Raw genomic sequence first — 22,137 nt, forward strand, 5'->3', positions numbered from 1 at the left:
GGGGGGCGGGGGAGGGAGTAAAAGGAGGAGGTAGGAGGGTGGTAGGAAGGAGGGAGGGGAGCTACTTAACAATTTTCAGTGCACAAGTTTTGCATTTAAAAAAAATTTATACTGAGGTATTTTATTATTTTTTATTTCAGATTGTTAGTTGCAAGTGTAAAGAAAAACTAATTTTTGTATGTGGATCTTGTATCCTGTTGCCTCGATGAACTTTTTGATTAGCTCTAATAATTTCTTTTTTTTTTTTTTTGAGACGGAGTTTCACTCGTTACCCAGGCTGGAGTGCAATGACGTGATCTCGGCTCACCGCAACCTCCGCCTCCTGAGTTCAGGCAATTCTCCTGCCTCAGCCTCCTGAGTAGCTGGGACTACAGGCACGCACCACCATGCCCAGCTAATTTTTTGTATTTTTAGTAGAGACGGGGTTTCACTATGTTGACCAGGATGGTCTCGATCTCTTGACCTCGTGATCCACCCGCCTCGGCCTCCCAAAGTGCTGGGATTACAGGCTTGAGCCACCGCGCCTGGCCGCTCTAATAATTTCTTTAGTGGATTCCTAAGAATTAATCTATATACCAGATTATTTCTTCTGCAAATAGAAGTAGTTTTACTTCTTTCTGTCTAATCAAGGTGCCTTTTAGCTCACCATCTTTCTTAATTGTTCTGGCTAGAACCTCCAGTACAATGTTGAATGGAAGGAAGTGATGAGAATGGGGCTGGGTGGTGGTGGCTCATGCCTGTAATCCCAGCACTTTGGGAGGCTGAGGTATGCAGATGCACAGGAGTTTGAGACCAGCCTGGCCAACATGACAAAACCCTGTCTCTATAAAAAAATACAAAAAAATTGGTCGGGCACGGTGGCTCATGCCTGTAATCCCAGCACTTTGAGAGGCTGAGGCAGGGAGATCATGAGGTCAGGAGTTTGAGACCAGCCTGGCCAACATGGTGAAACCCTGTCTCTACTAAAAATAGAAAAAATTAGCTGGGCTTGGTGGTGTGCGCCTATAATCCTAGCTCCTTGGGAGGCTGAGGCAGGAGAATTGCTTGAACCTGGGAGGTGGAGGTTGCAGTGAGCCAAAATCGCACCACTACACACCAGCCCAGGTAACAGTGTGAGACTCCATCTTAAAAAAAAAAAAAAAAATTAGCCGGGCTTGGGCGTGGTAGCTCACGCCTGTAATCCCAGTACTTTGGAAGGCTGAGGCGGGCAGATTACAAGGTCAGGAGATCAAGAGCATCCTTGCCAACATGGTGAAATCCCCCGTCTCTACTAAACTACAAAAAATTAGCCAGGTGTGCTGGCTCACTCCTGTAGTCCCAGCTACTTGGAAGGCTGAGGCAGGGGAATTGCTTGAACCTGGGAGGTGGAGGTTGCAGTGAGCCAAGACTGCACCACTGCACTGCAGCCTGGTGACAAGAGCAAGACTCTGTCGCAAAAAAAAAAAAATTAGCCAGGCCTCTGGTGGTGCATACCTGTAGTCCCAGCAACTTGGGAGGCTGAGATTGGAGGATCACCTGAGCCCAGGGAGGTTGAAGCTGCAGTGAGCCAAATTGTGTCACTGCACTCTAGCCTGGGCAACAGACTCAAAAAAAAAGAAGTGGTAAGAATAATCACCCCTGTCTTATTCCTCATCTTGGGGGGAAAGCACCTGGTCTTGATTAAGTATGATGTTAGCTGTAATTTTTTTGTAAACTCACTCTTAGGTTGAAGTAATTCCTTCTGTTCCTAATTTATTGAGTAATTATATCATGAAAGGTTGTTGGATTTTGTCAAATGACTTTTTTGCATCCATTGAGATGATCATGGTTTTGCCCTCTATTCTGTTAATATGATATATTACACTGATTTTTATTTTTTTAAATTTTTATTTATTATTATATTTTTTTAGACTGAATTCTCACTCTGTCACCCAGGCTGGAGTGCAGTGGCACGATCTTGACTCACTGCAACCTCTGCCTCCCAGGTTCAAGCAATTCTCCTGCCTCATCCTCCCAAGTAGCTGGGACTACAGGCATATGCCTCCATGCCTGGCTAATTTTAGTAGAGACAGGGTTTCACAGTCTATGTTGGCCATGCTGGTCTCAAACTCCTGACCTCGTGATCCACCCACCTTAGCCTCCCAAAGTGCTGGGATTACAGGCCTGAGCCACCACGCCCAGCCCATCTTCCTGTTTTTTTTTTTTGACAAATGCCCAAGGTAGGAGGTAAGTAAAGATAGGCGAGCTCTGAGGTCAGATAAAGGAAAGCTCTGTGAGTGGAGTTTTCCAGGGAACTGCAGGACATGTCAAATGCTGACAGTTAACTGGGAATGGGCTTGGAAGGAGCTCCATCCGAATTCTGTTGCTCTTTCACAAAAGATTAATTTGGGCCGGGGACGGTGGCTCATGCCTGTAATCCCAACACTTTGGGAGGCTGAGGCGGGTAGATCACTTGAGCTCAGAAGTTCGAGACCAGCCTGGGCAACATGGCAAAACCCTGTCTGTATGAAAAATATAAAAATTAGCTGGGCATGGTGGTGGGTGCCTGTAATCCTAGCTACTTGGGAGGCTGAGGGAGGAGGATTGCTTGAACTTGGGAGGTGGAGGTTGCAGTGAGCCAGGATCTTACCACTGCACTCCAGCCTGGATGACAGAGCAAGAATTTCTCAGAAAACAAAAAGCAAAACAAAAATCCGAGTACTTTGAGAGGCCGAGGAGGGTGGATCACGAGGTCAAGAGATTGAGACTGTCCTGATCAGGATGGTGAAACCCTGTCTCTATTAAAAATACAAAAATTGTCTGGGTGTGGGGCGTGCCTGTAGTCCCAGCTACTCAGGAAGCTGAGGCAGGAGAACCTCTTGAACCTAGGAGGCAGAGGTTGCAGCCAAGACTGTGCCACTGCACTCCAGCCTGGTGACAAAGTGAAACTCTATCTCAAAAAAAAAAAAAAAAAAGACTTATTTGGAATAGTGCATAGAATACACTGGAAATTAAAATCTGAAAGAAGAGATCAGGTTAGTAGCTTTCGTCTAAATCTCAGTGTGAGGTGATTCCCCAGATTTTGGGTAGTGACATTGGAAATGGAGAGGAACCTTTTGACCTTCATTAAGAAGGAATTGGTTTATTTATTTACAAAGTAGTTACTTAATATAACATTTATTTCTGATGACCAAAGTTCACTATATGTTTTATATGTTTATATTTTTCCTAAATATTAAACTAATTTTGATAAAGTATACTAATTATGGTATTAGTAATTTCATGGTGTACTTGTGAAAATAGAGACAAGCTATGAATTTTCAAAATCATTCTTAGTAGAATATGCTTAAAAAATTGGTGCCAGAGTACTTTAAACTTGCTAGTTAACTGTACTCTTTCCTCCCCTTTCAGGTGGATGCCCGGAGCATACCAGTGTTAGCAAAATGGCAAAATTCATATAGCATTAAAGTTGTACTTCAAGAGCTAAGACGTCTAATGATGTCCAAAGAAAATATGAAGCTTCCACAGCCTCCAGAAGGACAAACATACAACAATTAATTTTAGTGGATCTCAAACTTGTCTTAAATCAACAACCTTCTACTCATGTTAATGTCTTGATTAAATATCACAATGCAAAATACCCACACATTAAGTAAAAGAATTCCAGCTGGTAAACATGACCTGGACATTTGTAAGAATATATTTAATATATGTACACCCATTATGTTTTCAGGTAACAGGAGGAAAAATGCAGCACAATTTTTTTTCTCTTGTAAGGCACTGTCATTTAAACATAAACCTGGAGTTCTCGATATAGAATTCAGGTTTACAAGATGAAAGCGTGTGGAGAAGTGTCAGATGGCAGTGGAAGCATGTGTGTTTCTAAAAAGTAAAAATCTCAAGAAAGAAAACAGAAATGGCATGCTTTATCCATCTTGCTTAGTGAAAGAGCTGCAGTTGAAATTGTTTAAAACGTAGCAGGTACAATGAATATTGTCACAAATGTGTTAATTTTTGAAGCGGTGTGGGTGCTGACTACTAGTAGTATCAAAAATATGTTCAGGATTGTTTTGATACCTGTATTTATAATAAAAAATGTTGGGGGGAGTTGATGAATTTCTGTTAAAAGCTGTTCTTGTGTGTTACATGTAACAGACATGGTAAATATTTGTTTACAGTCTTTGTTTAACAAACCATGCATTTAAGTTTAAGTGAAGTCAACAAAAAGGAAATAGGTATATGGATATGTGATTTTGAGATTAAAGTTAGTCTTAAAATGTAAATAAAATGTGGAACGTGTCCTCAGAGACTGTGCCATTTCTATTATGTTGATGTAGTATATGTACAGTACTAAGGAAGCAGAAATTGGAATTATTGTAGCTTTTCTTTTATACACACCCTTTATTATTTATCCTATTTTGTGTACTTCTTTTGAATTAGAATTTGCAGACTCTTTCAGAAAAGAAATTACCTAGTTTAATTTCTTCTTTGGATAAGGAGGAATCCTAGGTATTATATTTTGAACTTGATTTCACCAGAATTAATATTATTAAAAAGATCTTTGCACCCTGGCAATTCTTTTAGAATTATAGGTTGCAAATTATCTAAATATACACCTCATTTTTTTAAAAATCGTAACACCTTTTTTAGTTATTTTTCTGTGAAGCTTTTGGTCAGTAAATAGGGTGAACTAATTGGAGACATTTTCTCTTCCAATTAGTGCTTTTAACACTAATAAGGATAACTTTATTCATTCCATGTACTCTCCACTCTAAGAAATATGTAACTCTGGAGTTGAAAATTCATTTATGTTCTGCTTTTACCAAAGTGACATGAGGCTTTTAGGTAACTTTTACTTCAAAGTACTGGATACAAAGCTTTGTTGAAAATGCTGTTTGATTAATTCACTGAAGAATATAGAAAGGTGATGGCTCCTTTTATTTTGTCAAGCTTAATAATTTGTCTCATACTTTACCCTGCTATATATATAGGCCAACCAAAACCTTGATTATCAAATATTAAATTATATCTTCAAACTTTGCTTATAAAGTATTGGCCTCACGGTGGCTCACACCTGTAATCCCAGCACTTTGGGAGGCTGAGGCGGGAGATCACTTGAGGTCAGGAGCTTGAGCCTTGCCAACATGGTGACGGTGGTGGGCGGCTGTAGTCCCAGCTACCCAGGAGGCTGAGGCAGGAGAATTGCTTGAACCTGAGAATCGGAGGTTGCAGTGGGCCAAGATCACGCCACTGCACTCCAGCCTAGCGACAGAGCGAGACTCTGTCTCAAAAAAAAAAAAAAAAAAGGAAAAATAATGATAATTACTTTTATAGTAGAACAAGTTTCTCAAACATGCCCTGAAAGTCTTGTATCAAGCTCATTCAAAGTTAAAGCTTTGAGCTGCCTTTTCTTGGCCAGTGGTACATTAAAGTCACGGATATTTTATGTAAACATTAATTTCAGCATGGCTGCTCTATTTTAATTATCAAAAATGTTTAAAATGCTTTAAGATAACACAGAGAACATACACGTACAAGTTAGTGCATATGTAATTTGTTAAATTTGAAATGAATTGTTACCTTGAAATACAGTCTTAAAATTTTTTTAATGGGTTGAAGATTAAATTGAATTATACTGACACTGTAGTCTAATGGTAACTGATGATCTGAATCCAACTCTCTGATAACTTTCTTTCCACTTTGAAAATGTGTCTTGTCGTACATGGAAGCTAGTAATTACTTGAATGCTGTTGGCAGGATGATGATCTGGGTACCTCAGTCTCTTGTCCTCTTTCTTTTCCCCATACCCACCGTTGTGAAGTTGCCAACCCCGCTTCCTCTTCCCCTGCCAAGTACATGTCAGAGTCAGCCCTATAATGTTCATTTCCCCTCTTGTTTGTGGGATTATGGATCTCTGCAGAAATCTGCATGCCAATTAACCTATTTCTAAAGCAGAATCCATTTTGCATGTCACAATCTAGATGTACATGGCAATCTGAGACACACTGGAGACTGTAAGAGGAATTAATACAGAAACACTTAAGTTATACTAACATTTGGAAGAAATTTTGCCTTTGTTTTGTAAAGTGGCTAAGGTTGTAGGAGTGTATGGTATTACCTTTTAAATGAACTGTAAAATTGCCTTAGAAATTTGTTTAAAAGGCTAGCAAGTGAAACCCTTGAGGATGATCATATATTAATAAAGATTACCAAAAGAAACTTCTTGTCCTATTAGGTCAATGCTATGATTTAATGATTTAAATTACTTAATCAATTTTAAGAATTGATAATTTTAAAAAAAGGTTTCTAGCATTCTAAAGTAATGTCATTTGTTGTAGGTTTATGGGTTTTGGAACTATAGCAATTTGGAACATAAACATTTTGAAGGATAGTCAATGGTATTTAGCCTTGAATGTAAAAATAGAACATTTATTGTTTTATGTTATTAAAAATAATTTATCACACTTAGAATTTAAGGTTTTCCCAGAGTGGATTTGTTTGACTCATGGTTTATTAGCCAAGATTACTTAACAGTATGTTGATTTTAATGTCAATTCCCACTAAATATGTAATATTGACAAATACATATGAAATTAATACTGTTTTGAAAATGTAGAGGACACAGGCGGGAATTATGAATGCTTTTTTCTTAATGGGTTTGGTGTGTGTGGCTTTGGATAGTTCTGGTGCATCATGGAAAGACAGCAGTGAACTGTAGCCTGCTGTCAAAACTATCCACTCTTTTAATGAGCATGTGACTGTATTCTTAGGCACATTTTGAAGAATATAAGTATTGATGATAAAGTATCATGCATAACAGGATTTTGGAGGTATTTCAGGAATTTTATAAGTATGCTTTTTAGGTATCTGTGTAATGTCATGGTATCATTTATTGCTGGGATGGATCGAAAGGCACTGGTTTTGCTTTTCTGATAGGTATCAAAATCATTTTCCGTACCAGCTTGCCTGGCTTTTAATTATTGTCACACACACAAACACGAAATTCAACTCCTCAAGGTTTGGGAAAAGTGTGTATTTTTTTTTTGTATGTAAAAATAAAAGCGTCATAAAAAGTAATGGATGAATTGTATTATAGGATTGATAGGAGCATTAGCAGTTTTTACCTGATGCTGACTTTACTATAAAGTAGGAAATGCATAGGAAGGAATGCCTCTTCCACTAAAATAATATGCCTTATAGAATGGATGAAATCTTACCATAATTCATACTGAAAATGTCTATTTAAAAGTATTGTGGAGTGTTGAAAATAAAGATACACTATAAGTATTTTCTGAACAGAAAATTAAGGTATTTAATGATATAGGAAATAAGTGACAAGCTAAAGTCATTTTGTTGAAATAAAGGAGTTTTGCAAACTGAAGGAGTGAGTTACATGTTTGAAAAAAAAAAAAATCATTGGACCTGAGGAGGTGTTGCTATGGTGTTTATATCCTTAGTAGGATATTTTCATCTAGAAAATTCCTAAGAGTGCTCCATCTCATGTTTAAAAAAGAATTTTTTTTTTTAGAGACAGGGTCTTGCTCTGTCGTGCAGCTGGAGTGCATTGGTGTGATGATGATTTACTGCACTTTGATATCCTGGGCTCCAGTGATGCTCCTGCCTCAGCTTCCTCAGTAGCTGGGACTACAGGTGCAGGCCAACATGTCTGTTTGTTGTTGTTGTTGTTGTTGTTTTTTGTTTTTGTTAGAGACAGGGTCTCACTATATTGTACAGGCTGGTCTCAAACTCTTGGCCTCAAGTGATCTTCCTGCCTTAGCCTCCCAAATGCTGGGATTACGAGCATGAGCCACCATGCCTGGCCAGCATCTCACATTTCTATGTAGTCTATAAGACCATCTCAAAGTTTTTGCTACAGGTTAATTTGTGAAATAAATGATAAAGGCTGATAGATCTTGTTTTATTAGAAAGATTCCAGGGATTACCCTTTCTCAAATGTTGAACTGACCAAATACCATGAAAGTGTTGTGCAGTGATCCATTTGCTGCCAAATATATGGACTTAATGTGTGAATTCTTACTATACAAAAGCAGAATTACTATTCTTAGTTGGCACTAGGAAACCAATAGTCATAAGAAACCTGTGGTCAATAGAAAAGCAGATTGTCCGCCTTATCCATAGTGAATACTTTCCATTGCTTGTTCAGTACAGTGGTTGGGTAATGAAAGGCAACATTGTTCAGAGATGACAGGGAGGCCTTTGTGTGTGTGTGTTTTTTTCTTTTGACAAGCATTCCTCCTGCCTCAGCCTCCAGAGCAGATAAACCACAGGCACACACCACCACACTCAGCTAATTAAAAAAATTGTTTTTGTAGAGATGGTCTTGCTATGTTGTCCAGGCTGGTGTCAAACCCCTGGCCTCAAGCCATCCTCCTCCCTTGGCCTCCCAAAGTGCTGGGATTACAGGCATGAGTCACCTTGCCTAGCTGTTTGTTTTTTTCCTTTTAATAATAGCTTACAAAGTAATCTCGAAAATTCACATTATTGTGAAATGAGATTTTAACCAGACATCCTCATATTAACATGTAGTAAAATTTGTTTTAATACTGAATGTCTTTTTTAATTGAAATACTGTTATCCATTTATAATTAATAAACATGATACTTGGCAAGTGCTTTATTACATTTGATAGCCCTTGAGGCTTATCAGCCTTTAACTTGAAGAACAGATTTTCTCCACAGTCAATAATTGATAAAGAGAAATACATTGTTTTATTCCTTATCAAGCCATATTAGCCAATTAAGTAATGGCAATCAAATGTTCTGATTACATCCATTATTATAAATTGTCTTTTTGTTACTATAATGTAAAAAATTCTGGATAATTGCAATGTTTATTCAGACAAATGTTAAGTGGGTGATGGGCATGTTTTCAGTTATCCTAATACTCAAGTGAAAATAATTGAGTTCACAAGAAGAGTAAATTAATTGTATGGGGTTTTAAATTTTAGTAACATGGATCCCTTTGAGAAGAAAAGTTCCTGTGGACTTTATTGTCTTGAATTATTTCTGTTAAATTATTGTTTAATGCATACATTGTGTGAACTTAGGATCTTAGATCTTTTTTTTTTTTCTTCTTTAGACCTGTACTAAAATTGCAAAATCTTTTTAAAATTATAAAGTAGGCTGGATGCAGTGGCTCATGCCTGTAATCCTAGCACTTTGGGAGGCCAAGGCAGGCAGATCACCTGAGGCCAGGAGTTTGAAACCAGCCTGGCCAACATGGTGAAACCCCATCTCTGCTAAAAATATAAAAATTAGCCAGGCATGGAGGTGCATGCCTGTAGTCCCAGCTACTTGGAAGGCTGAGGCATGAGAATCGCTTGAACCTGGGAGGTGGAGGTTGCAGTGAGTTGAGATTGTGCCACTGCACTCCAGCCTGGGCGACAGAGCGAGACTCTGTCTCAAAAATAAATAAATATAATAATAAAGTAAATTACAGTCTGGGCATGGGAGGTCAACCCTACAATCCCAGCACTTTGGGAGGCTGAGGCAGGAAGATCACTTGTAGAGCCCATCTCTCCAAAAAATAAGAATCAGCCAGGTGAGGTGGCGCGTGCCAATCCCAGTTGAGGTGGGAGGTTTGCTCGAATCTTAAGAGTTTGAGGTTATGCTAAACTATAATCGTGGCACTGCATTCTAGGCTGAGAGACAGTGAGACCTTATTATTTTTTTCTGAGACAGATGTAGTTTCGTCCTTGTTGCCCAAGCTGGAGTGCAATGGTGTGATCTTGGCTCACTGCAAACTCTGCATCCCAGGTTCAAATAATTCTCATGCCTCAGCCTGCCGAGTAGCTGGGATTACAGGTGCCCACCACCATGCCCAGCCAATCTTTGTATTTTTCGTGGAGACGGGGTTTCACCATGTTGGCCAGGCTGGTCTCAAACTCCTGACCTCAGGTGATCTGTCTACCTCAGCCTCCCAAAGTGCTGGGATTACAGGCGTGAGCAACCGCGCCTGGCTTGAGATTTTTCAAAAGAATTTTAGGCCGGGCGCGGTGGCACAAGCCTGTAATCCCAGCACTTTGGGAGGCCGAGGCGGGTGGATCACGAGGTCAAGAGATCGAGACCATCCTGGTCAACACGGTGAAACCCCGTCTCTACTAAAAATACAAAAAATTAGCTGGGCATGGTGGCGCGTGCCTGTAATCCCAGCTACTCAGGAGGCTGAGGCAGGAGAATTGCCTGAACCCAGGAGGCGGAGGTTGCGGTGAGCCGAGATGGCGCCATTGCACTCCAGCCTGGGTAACAAGAGTGAAACTCTGTCTCCAAAAAAAAAAAAAAAAAAAAAAAAAGAATTTTAAAAATACCTTTTTGAAAACAGTGTATTTGGTTACAGAAAATGTTAGAATAGTGTTTTGGTTAAAAAATGAAATCTTTATTGCTAAAAACTAGGTAATTTCTTATGAAATGAAAACTTGAGTTCTGTTTATCAAACATGTTGGCATGCTTGTTATTAAGCCCCCCATGGTAAGTCCTTATAAAAGGTACTTGTATGTGAATGATGAGTTCATAGGTAAATATATGTACATCATTGTCAACTCTTGGTTAAAGAGATGATGACCCAGTCTGCCGGTGCCTCATCTGGCACCTCCTGTCTGGTAGAGTCTAACTACCAATGAGTATAATGTTCTAAGCTGATCTGGATAGCAATATGGATAAATGAATGCATTGCCATGATATTCTAAGCTGAACTGGATAGCAATATGGATAAATGAATCCATTGCCATGATATTCAAAGCTGAACTGTATAGTAATATTGCTAAATGAAGCCATTAGCATAATGTTCTAAGCTGGACTGGATAGTAATATTGCTAAGTGAAGAGTAGCCCAGAGGAATCTACTCAAATCCTAGGGAAGACACCTATTTTGCCTGTGCCCTGTGACTGTGGCAGTTAGCCCCATAACCTTCAGTTTATTCTGTAAAGACTGCGCTTGCCTCTGAGTTGTTTAATGAAATAACATGAATGGGTTTAATCAGAGTCTGATGCAGAGTGATTGATCAATAAATGGTAACATTTCTTAATGTTATTAATCTAAGAACACTTAGTCTATGTTAAAATGTGCACTTGCGGCCCGGGGGCAGTGGCTCACGCCTGTAATCCCAGCACTTTGGGAGGTTGAGGCAGGTGGATCACGAGGTCAAGAAATGGAGACCACCCTGGCCAACATGGTGAAACCCCGCCTCTACTGAAAATAAAAAAATTAGCTGGGTATGGTGGCGTGCGCCTGTAGTCCCAGCTACTCGGGAGGCTGAGGCAGAATCACTTGAACCCAGGAGGCGAAGGTTGCAGTGAGCCGAGATCGCACCACTGCACTCCAGCCTGGCGACAGAGTGAGACTCTGTCTTTAAATAAATAAATAAATCAAATTTGCATTTGCATCAAGCCTGTACTTCTATGTAAAGAATGGGTTGGGTTTTTTTTTTTTTTATTTTTTTTTGGAGACGGAGTTTCGCTCTTGTTACCCAGGCTGGAGTGCAATGGCGCGATCTCGGCTCACTGCAACCTCCGTCTCCTGGGTTCAAGCAATTCTCCTGCCTCAGCCTCCCGAGTAGCTGGGACTACAGGCGTGCGCCACCATGCCCAGCTAATTTTTTTGTATTTTTAGTAGAGACGGGGTTTCACCATGTTGACCAGGATGGTCTCGATCTCTTGACCTCGTGATCCACCCGCCTCGGCCTCCCAAAGTGCTGGGATTACAGGCTTGAGCCACCGCGCCCGGCCGGGTTGGTTTTTTAAAAGAGGTCATATGGGATACCATTAAGCCATTTGTGCTTTCTGAATTCACTTAATTTCTGTCCATGGTCAAAGGTGAACAGATAGGCTTTTGGACATTGGTGATTCTTGGTGCCCCCACACAGCTGAGAGGATGCCCCCGCATGCAGCACACCTTGCCGCAGTGGCCCTGGTGGATGCGTCTCAGGTTGGGCACAATTGCTTTGGTCTCAACAGTAAGATGAGGTCTGTTGGAAAGAGGTAACTTACTGGTAATGGAAAGCCAGGTGCACACGGCTTGGGTTGAAAAGCCCTTGGTATTATAACTACATTATAAGAAAATTCAATTCTTCATATATGCAACCTAGGTAAAGTAAACATACGTACTAAGAAACACGATTAATTAGAAAAGGGAGATTACGTTTTAAGCTCTTCTTCCACTGGTCACTTGTGAATGTAATCACAGTGAAGTCATATGAATTGTGAAACAAAAAAGTCGATTAGCACTTTTTTTTTTTTTTTTTTGAGGTGGAGTCTTGCTCTGTCGCTGGTCTGGAGTGCAGTGGCTCGATCTCGGGTCACTGCCACGTCCACCTCCTGGGTTCAAGCGATTCCCCTGCCTCAGCCTCCTAAGTAGCTGGGACTACAGGCGCGTGCCACCACACCTGGCAAATTTTTTTGTATTTCAGTAGATACAGGGTTTCACTGTGTTGGCCAAGATGGTCTCTATCTCCTGACCTCGTGATCCTCCCGCCTTGGCCTCCTAAAGTGTTGGGATTACAGGCAAGAGCCACCTTGCCCAGCCGATTTCTACTTCTAATAAGCATCAGTGAGTGGTGCTTCCAGCAAATCTTGAGAGTAGGACTTTTGTCTGATTAATCCCTGCCTTCTGGCAGGCACTGTTAGATGTTGAAGATACACTGCCTCTTCTCACACATACAATGTGATGGAACTTAGAGACAGTCTGTTTATTTAAGATGAAGTCTTGCGCTGTCGCCCAGGCTGGAGTGCAGTGGTACCATCTCAGCTCACTGTAACTTCTGCCTCCTGGGTTCGATTCTCGTGCCTCAGCCAACTGAGTAGCTGGGACTACAAGTATGCCCCACCACGGCTGGCTAAATTTTTGTATTTTTGGTAGAGGCGGGGTTTTGCCTTGTTGCCCAAGCTGATCTGGAACTCCTGGGCTCAAGCAAAACTCCCTCCTTGGTCTCCCAAAGAGCTGGGATTGCAGATGTGAACCATCGTGCCCAGCCAGGACCAAATTTCTAAGATTGTTGAATAGCACTACAACAAGTGTTATTGATAGCTTGTCTTTTTTTTTTTTTTTTGGATGGAGTCTTGCTCTGTCACCCAGGGTGGAATGCAGTGATGTAATCTTGGCTCACTGCAACTTCTACCTCCCTGGTTCAAGTCATTCTGCCTCAGCTCCCAAGTAGCTGGGACTACAGGCGTGTACCACCACACCCAGCTAATTTTTTGTATTTTTAGTAGAGATGGGGTTTCACCATGTTGGCCAGGATGGTCTTGAACTCCTGACCTTGTGATCCACCCACCTTGGCATCCCAAAGTGCTGGGGTTATGAGTGTGAGCCACTGCACCCAGTGATAGCTTGTCTTTTAAGGAGAATGAAAACTATACTGGAATATAGGGAGTTTGCTCCTCATCCTGGTGTTTGGTAACTGTAATTATTTACTAAAGAGTTATATTGTTGGCTGGATACAGTGGCTCATGCCTGTACAATCCCAGCTGAGGTGGGTGGATCACTTAAGCCCAGGAGTTTGAGACAGCCTGGGCAACAATGGCAAAACCCTATCTTTACACAAAATACAAAAATAACTGGGCATGTCCCAGCTCCTTGGGAGGCTGGAGTGGGAGGATCACTTGAGCCCAGGAGGTCATTTAGGCTGCAATGAGCTATGATCGCATAACTGCACTCCAGACACTCCAGACTGGGTGACAAAGTGAAACTCTGTCTCAAAAAAAAAAAGCTTTTTTTAAACTTTTAGGTTTGAGGGTACATGTGAAAGTTTGTTACGTAAGTAAACGTGTGTGTCATGGGGGTTTGTTGTACGTACTATGCCATCACCCAGATATTAAGCCTGGTACCCAACAGCTGCCTTTTCTGCTCCTCTCCCTCCTCCCTCCTCCCACCACTAGACTCCAGGGTCTGTTGTTTCCTTCTTTCTGTTCACAGGTTCTTATCATTTGGCCCCAATTTATAAGTGAGAACATGTGATATTTGGAATTCTATTCCTGTTAGTTTGCTAAGGATGATAGCCTCCAGCTCCATTTATGTTCCCACAAAAGACATGATCTCATCCTTTTTTATGGCTGCGTAGTATTCTACGATATATATGTACCGCATTTTCTATATCCAATATGTCACTGATGGGCATTTACGTTGATTCTATGTCTTTGCTATTGTGAACAGTGCTGCAGCGAACATTTGCACACATGTGTCTTTATGGTAGAATGATTTATTTCCCTCTGAATATATACCCAGTAATGGGATTGCTGGGTCAAATGGTAGTTCTGCTTTTACCTCTTTGAGGAAGCACTATACTGCTTTCTACAATGGTTGAACTAATTTACACTCTCATTAACAGTGTATAAGTGTTACCTTTTCTCCATAACCTCGCCAGCATCTGTTTTTTTGGCTTTTTAATAATAGCCATTCTGACTGGTGTGAGATGGTATCTTATTGTAGTTTTTTTTCTCTAATGATACTGAGCTTTACCTCTTAGACTCTGGATAGCCCACACATTCTCATGAATAGTTTAGTCCTGACAAAATGGAAACTGGCGTAGTCAATTTCAGAAACCTTTGGTGCTAACTTCTTTAATTTCTCATTTACTCTGGGGTGTGTTCGTGTGTGTGTGTGTGTGTGTGTGTGTGTGTTTTGAGACAGGGTCTTGCAATGTCACCCAGGCTGGAGTGCAGTGGCGGGATCTCAGTTCACTGCAACCCCTGCCACCTGGGCTCAAGTGATCCTCCCACCTCAGCTTCCTGAATAGCTGGGACTACAGGTATAGGCCACCATGACCAGCTAATTTTTGCATTTTTTGTAGAGACAGGGTTTCACCGTGTTGCCAAGGCTGGTCTCGAACTCCTGAGCTTAAATGATCCACCTGCCTTGGCCTCCTAAAGTGTTGGGATTATAGGCATGAGCCACTGTGCCCGGATAATTTTTGCATTTCTGTAGAGATGGGGTCTTGCCATGTTGCTCAGTTTGGTCTTGAACTCCTGAGCTCAAGTGATCTACCTTTCTTGGCCTCCCAGAGTGCTGGGATTACAGGCATGAGCCACTGTGCCCAGCTAATTTTTGCATTTTTTGTAGAGATGGGGTCTTGCCATGTTGTCCAGGTTGGTCTTGAACTCCTAAGCTCAAGCGATCCACCTTTCTTGGCCTCCCAAAGTGCTGGGTATAAGGCATGAGTCATTGTGCCTGGCCTACAGTGTGTTTTCTAAGAGCATAGGATGCTTTACTGTGTATTGAACCTTGTTGGTCCTGTGGGAGGTACACAGAATGACAGTTTTATTCACATGTAGTGTACAGTCTGTCTTTTGAAAGGACGTAATTTTGGTATAGACCAGTGCTTTTCAGATTTTAATAGCATTCCTAAGGGTTTGTTAAAGTGCAGATTCTGGCCGGGCGTGGTGGCTCACGCCTGTAATCTCAGCACTTTGGGAGGCCGAGGCGGGCGGATCACCTGAGGTCAGGAGTTCGAGACCAGCCTGGCCAACATGGTGAAACCCCACCTCTATAAAAATAAAAATAAAAAAATAAAAAAATAAAGTGCAGATTCTAATTCAGTAGGTCCATGGTGAGGCCTGCGGTTCTGTTCCTAACAGGCTTCCCATTATGGCCACTGGTTGGTAGACCACACTTTGAGGAGCAAAGGGCCTAATAAACTGGCTTGGGAGGAGGCTTAGCCGAAGTGTGTCCAGCATATACCGGGCACTGTGGAGTAGGAAATGTATACCATGTTTGAGGTGCACATACTCAGTTCTCTTTCCTGTAGACAGAAGCAAGGACAGTCTCACCACGGTGTCCTTGGCTGTTCTGCTTTTGTCTCCCTGGACTCTCTCCTCACTCACTTTTCATGGCTCTCTGCTGGAACTTCCTCTTGTGTTCTTTTCCAGCCCCAGACTTTTGACTTGAGACCTCCTGACTCTCAGGGCGTGTGTGTTGAGTATATTTGTGTGTGTGTTTTTAGGGATGGGCATAGAGGGCAATTTCACCGCAAATGTTTAAATTTTAACATTGCCACGTCACGAAAATCAGTTCCCATGTAAATGTTCCCATCTGGGCTGCATGTTCAGTAATCTTTATGATGTGTCTGGCACATCCCCTTGCTGAGCTTGGGCGCCTTGTAGATGACCTGTGGGTGCACACCTACATCACCGAGTCTTCTGGGCTGTATTGGCAGGGCCCCACCAGGTGGGCATTTCCTGATGCCACCTTGCAGATTCTAACCTTTGTCTCCGGGCATACTTGCCCTTTCCCTAGGGCTGGGAAGCTCCTCCTCCTCATCCCTGTTCCAGGCACATGACTGCTTCCTTTTGCAGAATGAATGAAATTTCTTTCAGGGAAAACCATAAGTAGGTTTTATATCCCAAAAGCGTCCTTCCATCTGTTAAGGCCAAGTTTAAATATTACCTCTTTAACTAAAAATTGCAGGTCGTGCTTATTTATGCCTCCCTCAAGCTGTATTGATAAAGGGAACTCATGAGATGGGGGTCACAAAGTGCTTGTCGTGGTGTGTGTGCCACCCTCACCAGCACCAGCCACCCTGCCCGCTGCTGGCAGAGCAACTGGCTTCGAAGGTCATGGTGTGCGGGGTGAGGTCGAAACGCCGGTGTACAGTGGAAGATCACTGCCTCCTGCTCGGGTCTGCGCACAGCAGAACTGTGGAGGGGCTTTAACTCAGTATATACTCCTGAAACATTTTTAAATGAGGAGGGCCAATAGATATATGACATATAGATACAAATGGATACATAGTAGATATTTGTCAATTTGTGAGGTAGAAAACCTTGTAGTGTGTTCCCAGCACTGCAAACCTTTCTCTTTCTGAGGTTATGTTGTTATCTATGTAAGGCCTCTGTCAGTCCTTTCGGTTGAATATGACTCTTCTCTAATTTTGAGATAACGTCTTTTGAGAACATTTCTCATTGAACAGGGGCTCTAACTATTTGGTCACCTCTGAGTTTCAAGATGTGTTCATTGTGCAAGGAAGAAGTCAGCTGCGTGTCAAGGATCAGATATGTTATAGTTGGATCCTGCTGGAACCAAAGTTGGGAATAATGACATCACAAACAGCCTTTGTGCTGAAAACATTTTCGGCCAGTTGTGGTGGTTCATGTCTGTAATCCCAGCACTTTGGGAGGCTGAGGTGGGCAGATCAACATCGGGAGCTCAAGACCAGCCTGGCCAATATGGAGAAACCCTGTCTCTACTAAAAATACAAAATTAGCTGGGCGTGGTGGTGCACGCATGTAATCCCAGCCACTCGGGAGGCTGAGGCAGGATAATTGCTTGAACCTGGGATTTGGAGGTTGCAGTGAGCCGAGATTGCGCCATTGCACTCCAGCCTGGGCAACAAGAGCGAAACTCTGCTCAAAAAAAAAAAAAAAAAAAGAAAAAGGAAAGAAAGGCTGTGTGTGGTGGCTCATGCCTGTAATCCCAGCACTTTGGGAGGCCAAGGCGGGTGGATCATGAGGTCAGGAGTTCAAGACCAGCCTGGTCAAGATGGTGAAACCCCATCTCTACTAAAAATACAAAAATTAGCCGGCCATGGTGATGTGTGCCTGTAATCCCAGCTACTCAGGAGGCTAGGCAGGAGAATCACTTGAACCCGGGAGGCAGAGGTTGCAGTGGGCCGAGATCGCGTCACTGCACTCCAGCCTGGGCGACAGAGCGAGACTCTATCTCAAAAAAAAAAAATTTTTTTTATCACTGAGAAGTATGCCTGGCTTTGTCAATAGATGTACTGCTTTTTGGAATTGTTTTCTCTAAGCAAACAGTAAAGGTACAAATAACTCCCCGTGATGACCCATAACATTTTTGTCAGCTCAGGTTCTAGATATACATGTTGTAGCCTGGAATGAAATTTTTATGAGTTCTATGTAATTTGAAACACTTTTTGCAAACCACTGTGGGAGATACCCATTGTCGGCCTCTTTGCTTTCGTCTGAGAGGTGGACATTGATTTTTTTTTTTTTTGGGAATGCAACAACTTTATTGAAAGAAAAGTGCAATGAGATTTGTTGAAACCTTAAAGGGGAGGGAAACTTAGACACCCCTCCTCAAGCGCAGGACCAAGTGCAGAGTGGACTCCTTCTGGATGTTGTAGTCAGATAGGGTGCGCCCATCTTCCAGCTGTTTCCCAGCAAAGATCAATCTCTGCTGGTCAGGCGGGGTGCCTTCCTTGTCTTGGATCTTGGCCTTGACGTTCTCAATGGTGTCACTGGGCTCCACCTCGAGGGTGATGGTCTTACCGGTCAGGGTCTTCAAGAAGATCTGCATTCCACCTCGGAGACGGAGAACCAGGTGTAGCGTGGACTCTTTCTGGATGTTGTAGTCAGACAAGGTGCGCCCATCTTCCAGCTGTTTCCAGGCAAAGATCAATCTCTGCTGGTCAGGAGGGATGCCTTCCTTGTCCTGGATCTTTGCCTTGACATTCTCAATGGTGTCACTGGGCTCGACCTCAAGGGTGATGGTCTTACCAGTCAGGGTCTTCACAAAGATCTGCATTCCACCTCGGAGACGGAATTCCTCGCCTGTCTCTGCCTGGAAAACTGGTCTTCCCAAGCTCCACCGGCAGCCACTTCTCCATGTTGGGCATCGGAGACATTGTGATGCCTGGTCTCCTGCTCTGTTTTGTCCTTCGCTATGACAACTACAAAAAACAAGCCAGTGGGGACTCCTGTGGTGCCCCTGGGCCTGCCAACATCTTTGGGCGCATGCAGAAGGTCTCCTACTTTTACTGCACCCTCATCGGATACTTCGTAGGCCTGCTCACTGCTACTGTGGCGTCTCGCATTCACCGAGCCACCCAGCCCGCCCTTCTCTATTTGGTGCCATTTACCTTATTGCCACTCCTCACGATGGCCTACTTAAAGGGCGACCTCCAGCGGATGTGGTCTGAGCTATTCCACTCCAAGTCCAGCCGCTCCCGATTCCTGGAAGTATGATGGATCATGCAGAAAGTGACCAGGTGGCCATCATAGTCCTTTTCTCTCAACTTGTGGTTTTGTTTCCTCTAAGAGCTGGCCTGGTACTCAGAAACGTACCTGTTTAAGGAACTGCCGTGTGACTGGATTTGGCATTTAAAGGGAGCTTGTTTGCAGGAGAGAGGTGCTGGAACACTTCTCCTCTGAGGGCAGATGTGTGTGATAAGGAGAGAGGGGCTGCTGGGGGGCTGCAATCCCCTCAGTGACGGTGAGAGCAGCCTGAGAGGACAAGCCGGCCGACAGAGACAGACGTGGGGCTGGACAGAGGGGAAAGTGCTGAGTCAGGGCTGGCTCCTGTGGTTTCTGAAGCCCAGCTCCATGCCTGCCCTTTCCATGGTCAAGTGAGCTATGACTAGGTCAGGATTGTTTGCCTTGCTTTCCTGTCCTGACTAATACAAGCCGCAGATGGAATCTGGAAGTGTTGTTCATAGTGTAATTGAACACCACCAGGTATCAGCACATGCCCCGCTGGTTGGTGTAACCCCACCAGAAATATTTACCTTTCAGTCGCCAAGGTAACCATGTAGGGGCTAGACAGGTATTTTTGGATGTGTCAGATGCACCCTGGACATGTAGAGGTAGAGCACGTAGAGGAAGCCAGTCCATCTTTGCGTTAACTTCATATGAAACACTGCCCAGTGGGCTCTTTATTAGTGGGGGGTGACCAACAGCCACATGAGACCTTCTCTCCTAGGCATGAATGACTTGTGTGCCCAGGGAAGGTGGTCACTGGACTTGAAGTCACGTTGGACAGTGCGGGAATGTGGCCCTGCCGTTCCATGAGGCCCACTCAGTTCTAATCTTGGTGGTGCTGAGCCCTGAGGACAGGAATGGCTGGGAGGTGAGGCTTTGTCATGCCCCTATTTCCATGGGCTTTTTGTTTCTATTTTTTACCTGAGATATAAACTACATACCATAAAATGCACCATTTTAAAGTGTACAATTCAGTGTTTTTCATTACAGCCACAATATTGTGTAATCATTACCACTAATTCCAGAACATTCCAGAATGATGGACATTTGGGCTGTTTGGACCTTTTGGCTATTATAAATAACATTGGTATAAACATTTGTGTACCAGTTTTTGTGTGGATGTATTAATTTCTGTTGGGTAGGGGTGGAATTGCTGAGCCATATGGATGCTATGTTTCACCATTTGAGGAACTGCTACCATGTTTTCCAAGGTGAATGTACCATTTTACATCCCCACCAGCAGTGGATGAGGGTTTCAATTTCTCCCTGTCCTCACCAACACTTGTTCTTGCTCATTTTTTTTTTTCTTTTTTTTTGAGACGGAGTTTCACTCTTGTTACCCAGGCTGGAGTGCAATGGCGTGATCTCGGCTCACCGCAACCTCCGCCTCCTGGGTTCAGGAAATTCTCCTGCCTCAACCTCCTGAGTAGCTGGGATTACAGGCACGTGCCACCATGCCCAGCTAATGTTTTGTATTTTTAGTAGAGACGGGGTTTCACCATGTTGACCAGGATGGTCTCGATCTCTTGACCTCGTGATCCACCCACCGCGGCCTCGCAAAGTGCCGGGATTACAGGTGTCAGCCACCGTGCCCGGCCTTGCTCGTCTTTTAAATTCTAGCCTTCCTGGTGAGTGTGGGGTGGTATTTCATTGTGGTTTTTCTTAATTACTAGTGCTGTAGAACATCTTTTCATGTGTGTACTGGTTATTTGTATATCTTTGGAGCAATCCTGTCCAACTCCTTTGCTCATTTAATAAAAAAATTTTTTTTTTTTGAGATGGAGTTTTGCTCTCATTGCTCAGGCTGGAGTGCAATGGCACGATCTTGGCTCACCACAATCTCTGCCTCCCATGTTCAAGCGATTCTCCTGCCTCAATCTCCTGAGTAGCTGAGATGATTACAGGCATGCGCCACCATGCCTGGCTAATTTGTATTTTTAGTAGAGATAGGGTTTCTCCGTGTTGGTCAGGCTGGTCTTGAACTCCTGACCTCAGATGATCCATGCACCTCAGCCTCCTAAAGTGCTGGAATTACAGATGTGAGCCTCTGTGCCAGGCCCATTTAAAAATTTTTTTATTTTAATTTAATTTTTTTATTTTTTGAGACAAAGTCTCTCCCTCTGTCGCTCAGACTGGAGTGCAGTGGCGCAACCTCAGTTCACTGCAACCTCTGCCTCCTGGATTCAAGCGAGTCTCCTGCCTCAGCCTCCTAAGTAGCTGGGATTACAGGCTTGAGCTACCATGCCCAGCCAATTTTCATATTTTAGTAGAGACAGGGTTTCACCATGTTAGCAAGACTGGTCTTGAACTCCTGACCTCAAATGATCCACCTGCCTCAGCTTCCTAAGTAGCTGGGACTATAGGCACCTGCCACCATGCCTGGCTAATTTTTTTTTTTTTTTTTGAGACAGAGTTTTGCTCTGTCGCTCAGGCTGGAGTACAGTGGCATGATCTCGGTTCACTGCAACCTCCACCTCCAAGGTTCAAGTGATTCTTCTGCCTCAGCCTCCAATGTAGCTGGGATTACAGGCACATGCCACCACGCCCAGCTAATTTTTGAATTTTTAGTACAGAAGGGGTTTTACCATATTGGCTAGGCTGGTCTTGAACTCCTGACCTCAAGTGATCCACCCGCTTCGGCCTCCCAAAATGCTGGAATTACAGGCATGAGCCACTGCACCTGGCTATTTTGCTCATTTTAAAATTTAGGTTACTTGTCACTTTTTTTTTTTATTTTAGATGGAGTCTCACTCTGTTGCCCAGGCTGGAGTACAGTAGAATAATCTTGGTTCCCTGCAAACTCTGCCCCCGGATTCAAGCAATTCTCCTGCCTCAGCCTCCTGAGCATCTGGGCTACAGGTGCACACCACCATGCCAAGCTAATTTTTATATTTTTAGTAGAGATGGGGTTTTACCATATTGGCCAGGCTGGTTTTGAACTCCTGACCTCAGGTGATCAACCTGCCATGGCCTCCCAAAGTGCTGGGATTACAGGCATGAACCACCATGCCTGGACCATTTTTGGTTGATTTGTAAGAGTTTTTATATATGTATTCTGGATACTAGATCTTATCAAATATATAGCTTGTGAATAATTTTTTTCCATTCTTTGGATTGTCTCTTTACTTCTTATCTTTTGATGTAAAAAAGTTTTTAATTGTGATGCAGCCCAAGTTTTCTATTTATTTATTTATTTATTTATTTATTGGTGACTGTACTTTTGGGATTTTATCTAA

At 42.9% G+C, this 22,137-nt stretch overlaps 2 protein-coding genes and 1 pseudogene across 2 annotated transcripts in view; 2 read left to right on the forward strand and 1 right to left on the reverse strand.

Moving 5' to 3' along the window:
- The window catches only part of UBE2V2 (ubiquitin conjugating enzyme E2 V2), a 60,755-nt gene extending 56,490 nt beyond the window's left edge, over positions 1–4,265 (forward strand). The window contains exon 4 of the mRNA XM_032296038.1: positions 3,370–4,265. Coding sequence (XP_032151929.1) covers positions 3,370–3,516 — 147 coding nt within the window. The 3' untranslated portion in view covers positions 3,517–4,265. The remainder of the gene's footprint in view (positions 1–3,369) is intronic.
- Positions 4,266–17,904: 13,639 nt separating this feature from the next.
- LOC116563429 (polyubiquitin-like) lies at positions 17,905–18,473 on the reverse strand. The gene has a single exon (XM_032296040.1). It carries the CDS (start codon positions 18,447–18,449, stop codon positions 17,988–17,990), a length of 462 nt encoding a protein of 153 aa, XP_032151931.1. The 5' UTR covers positions 18,450–18,473; the 3' UTR covers positions 17,905–17,987.
- LOC116563411 lies at positions 18,467–19,083 on the forward strand (annotated as a pseudogene).
- Positions 19,084–22,137: the final 3,054 nt, after the last annotated feature.

The sequence above is a fragment of the Sapajus apella genome, unplaced genomic scaffold (assembly GCF_009761245.1).
Source record: "Sapajus apella isolate SASKATOON/1434 unplaced genomic scaffold, GSC_monkey_1.0 scaffold35, whole genome shotgun sequence".
Classification (NCBI taxonomy): Eukaryota; Metazoa; Chordata; class Mammalia; order Primates; family Cebidae; genus Sapajus; species Sapajus apella.

Bases quoted from the DNA above. Each gene is read 5' to 3' on its own strand.
- LOC116563429 (XM_032296040.1), bottom strand. From the start codon at position 18,449: ATGCAGATCTTTGTGAAGACCCTGACTGGTAAGACCATCACCCTTGAG.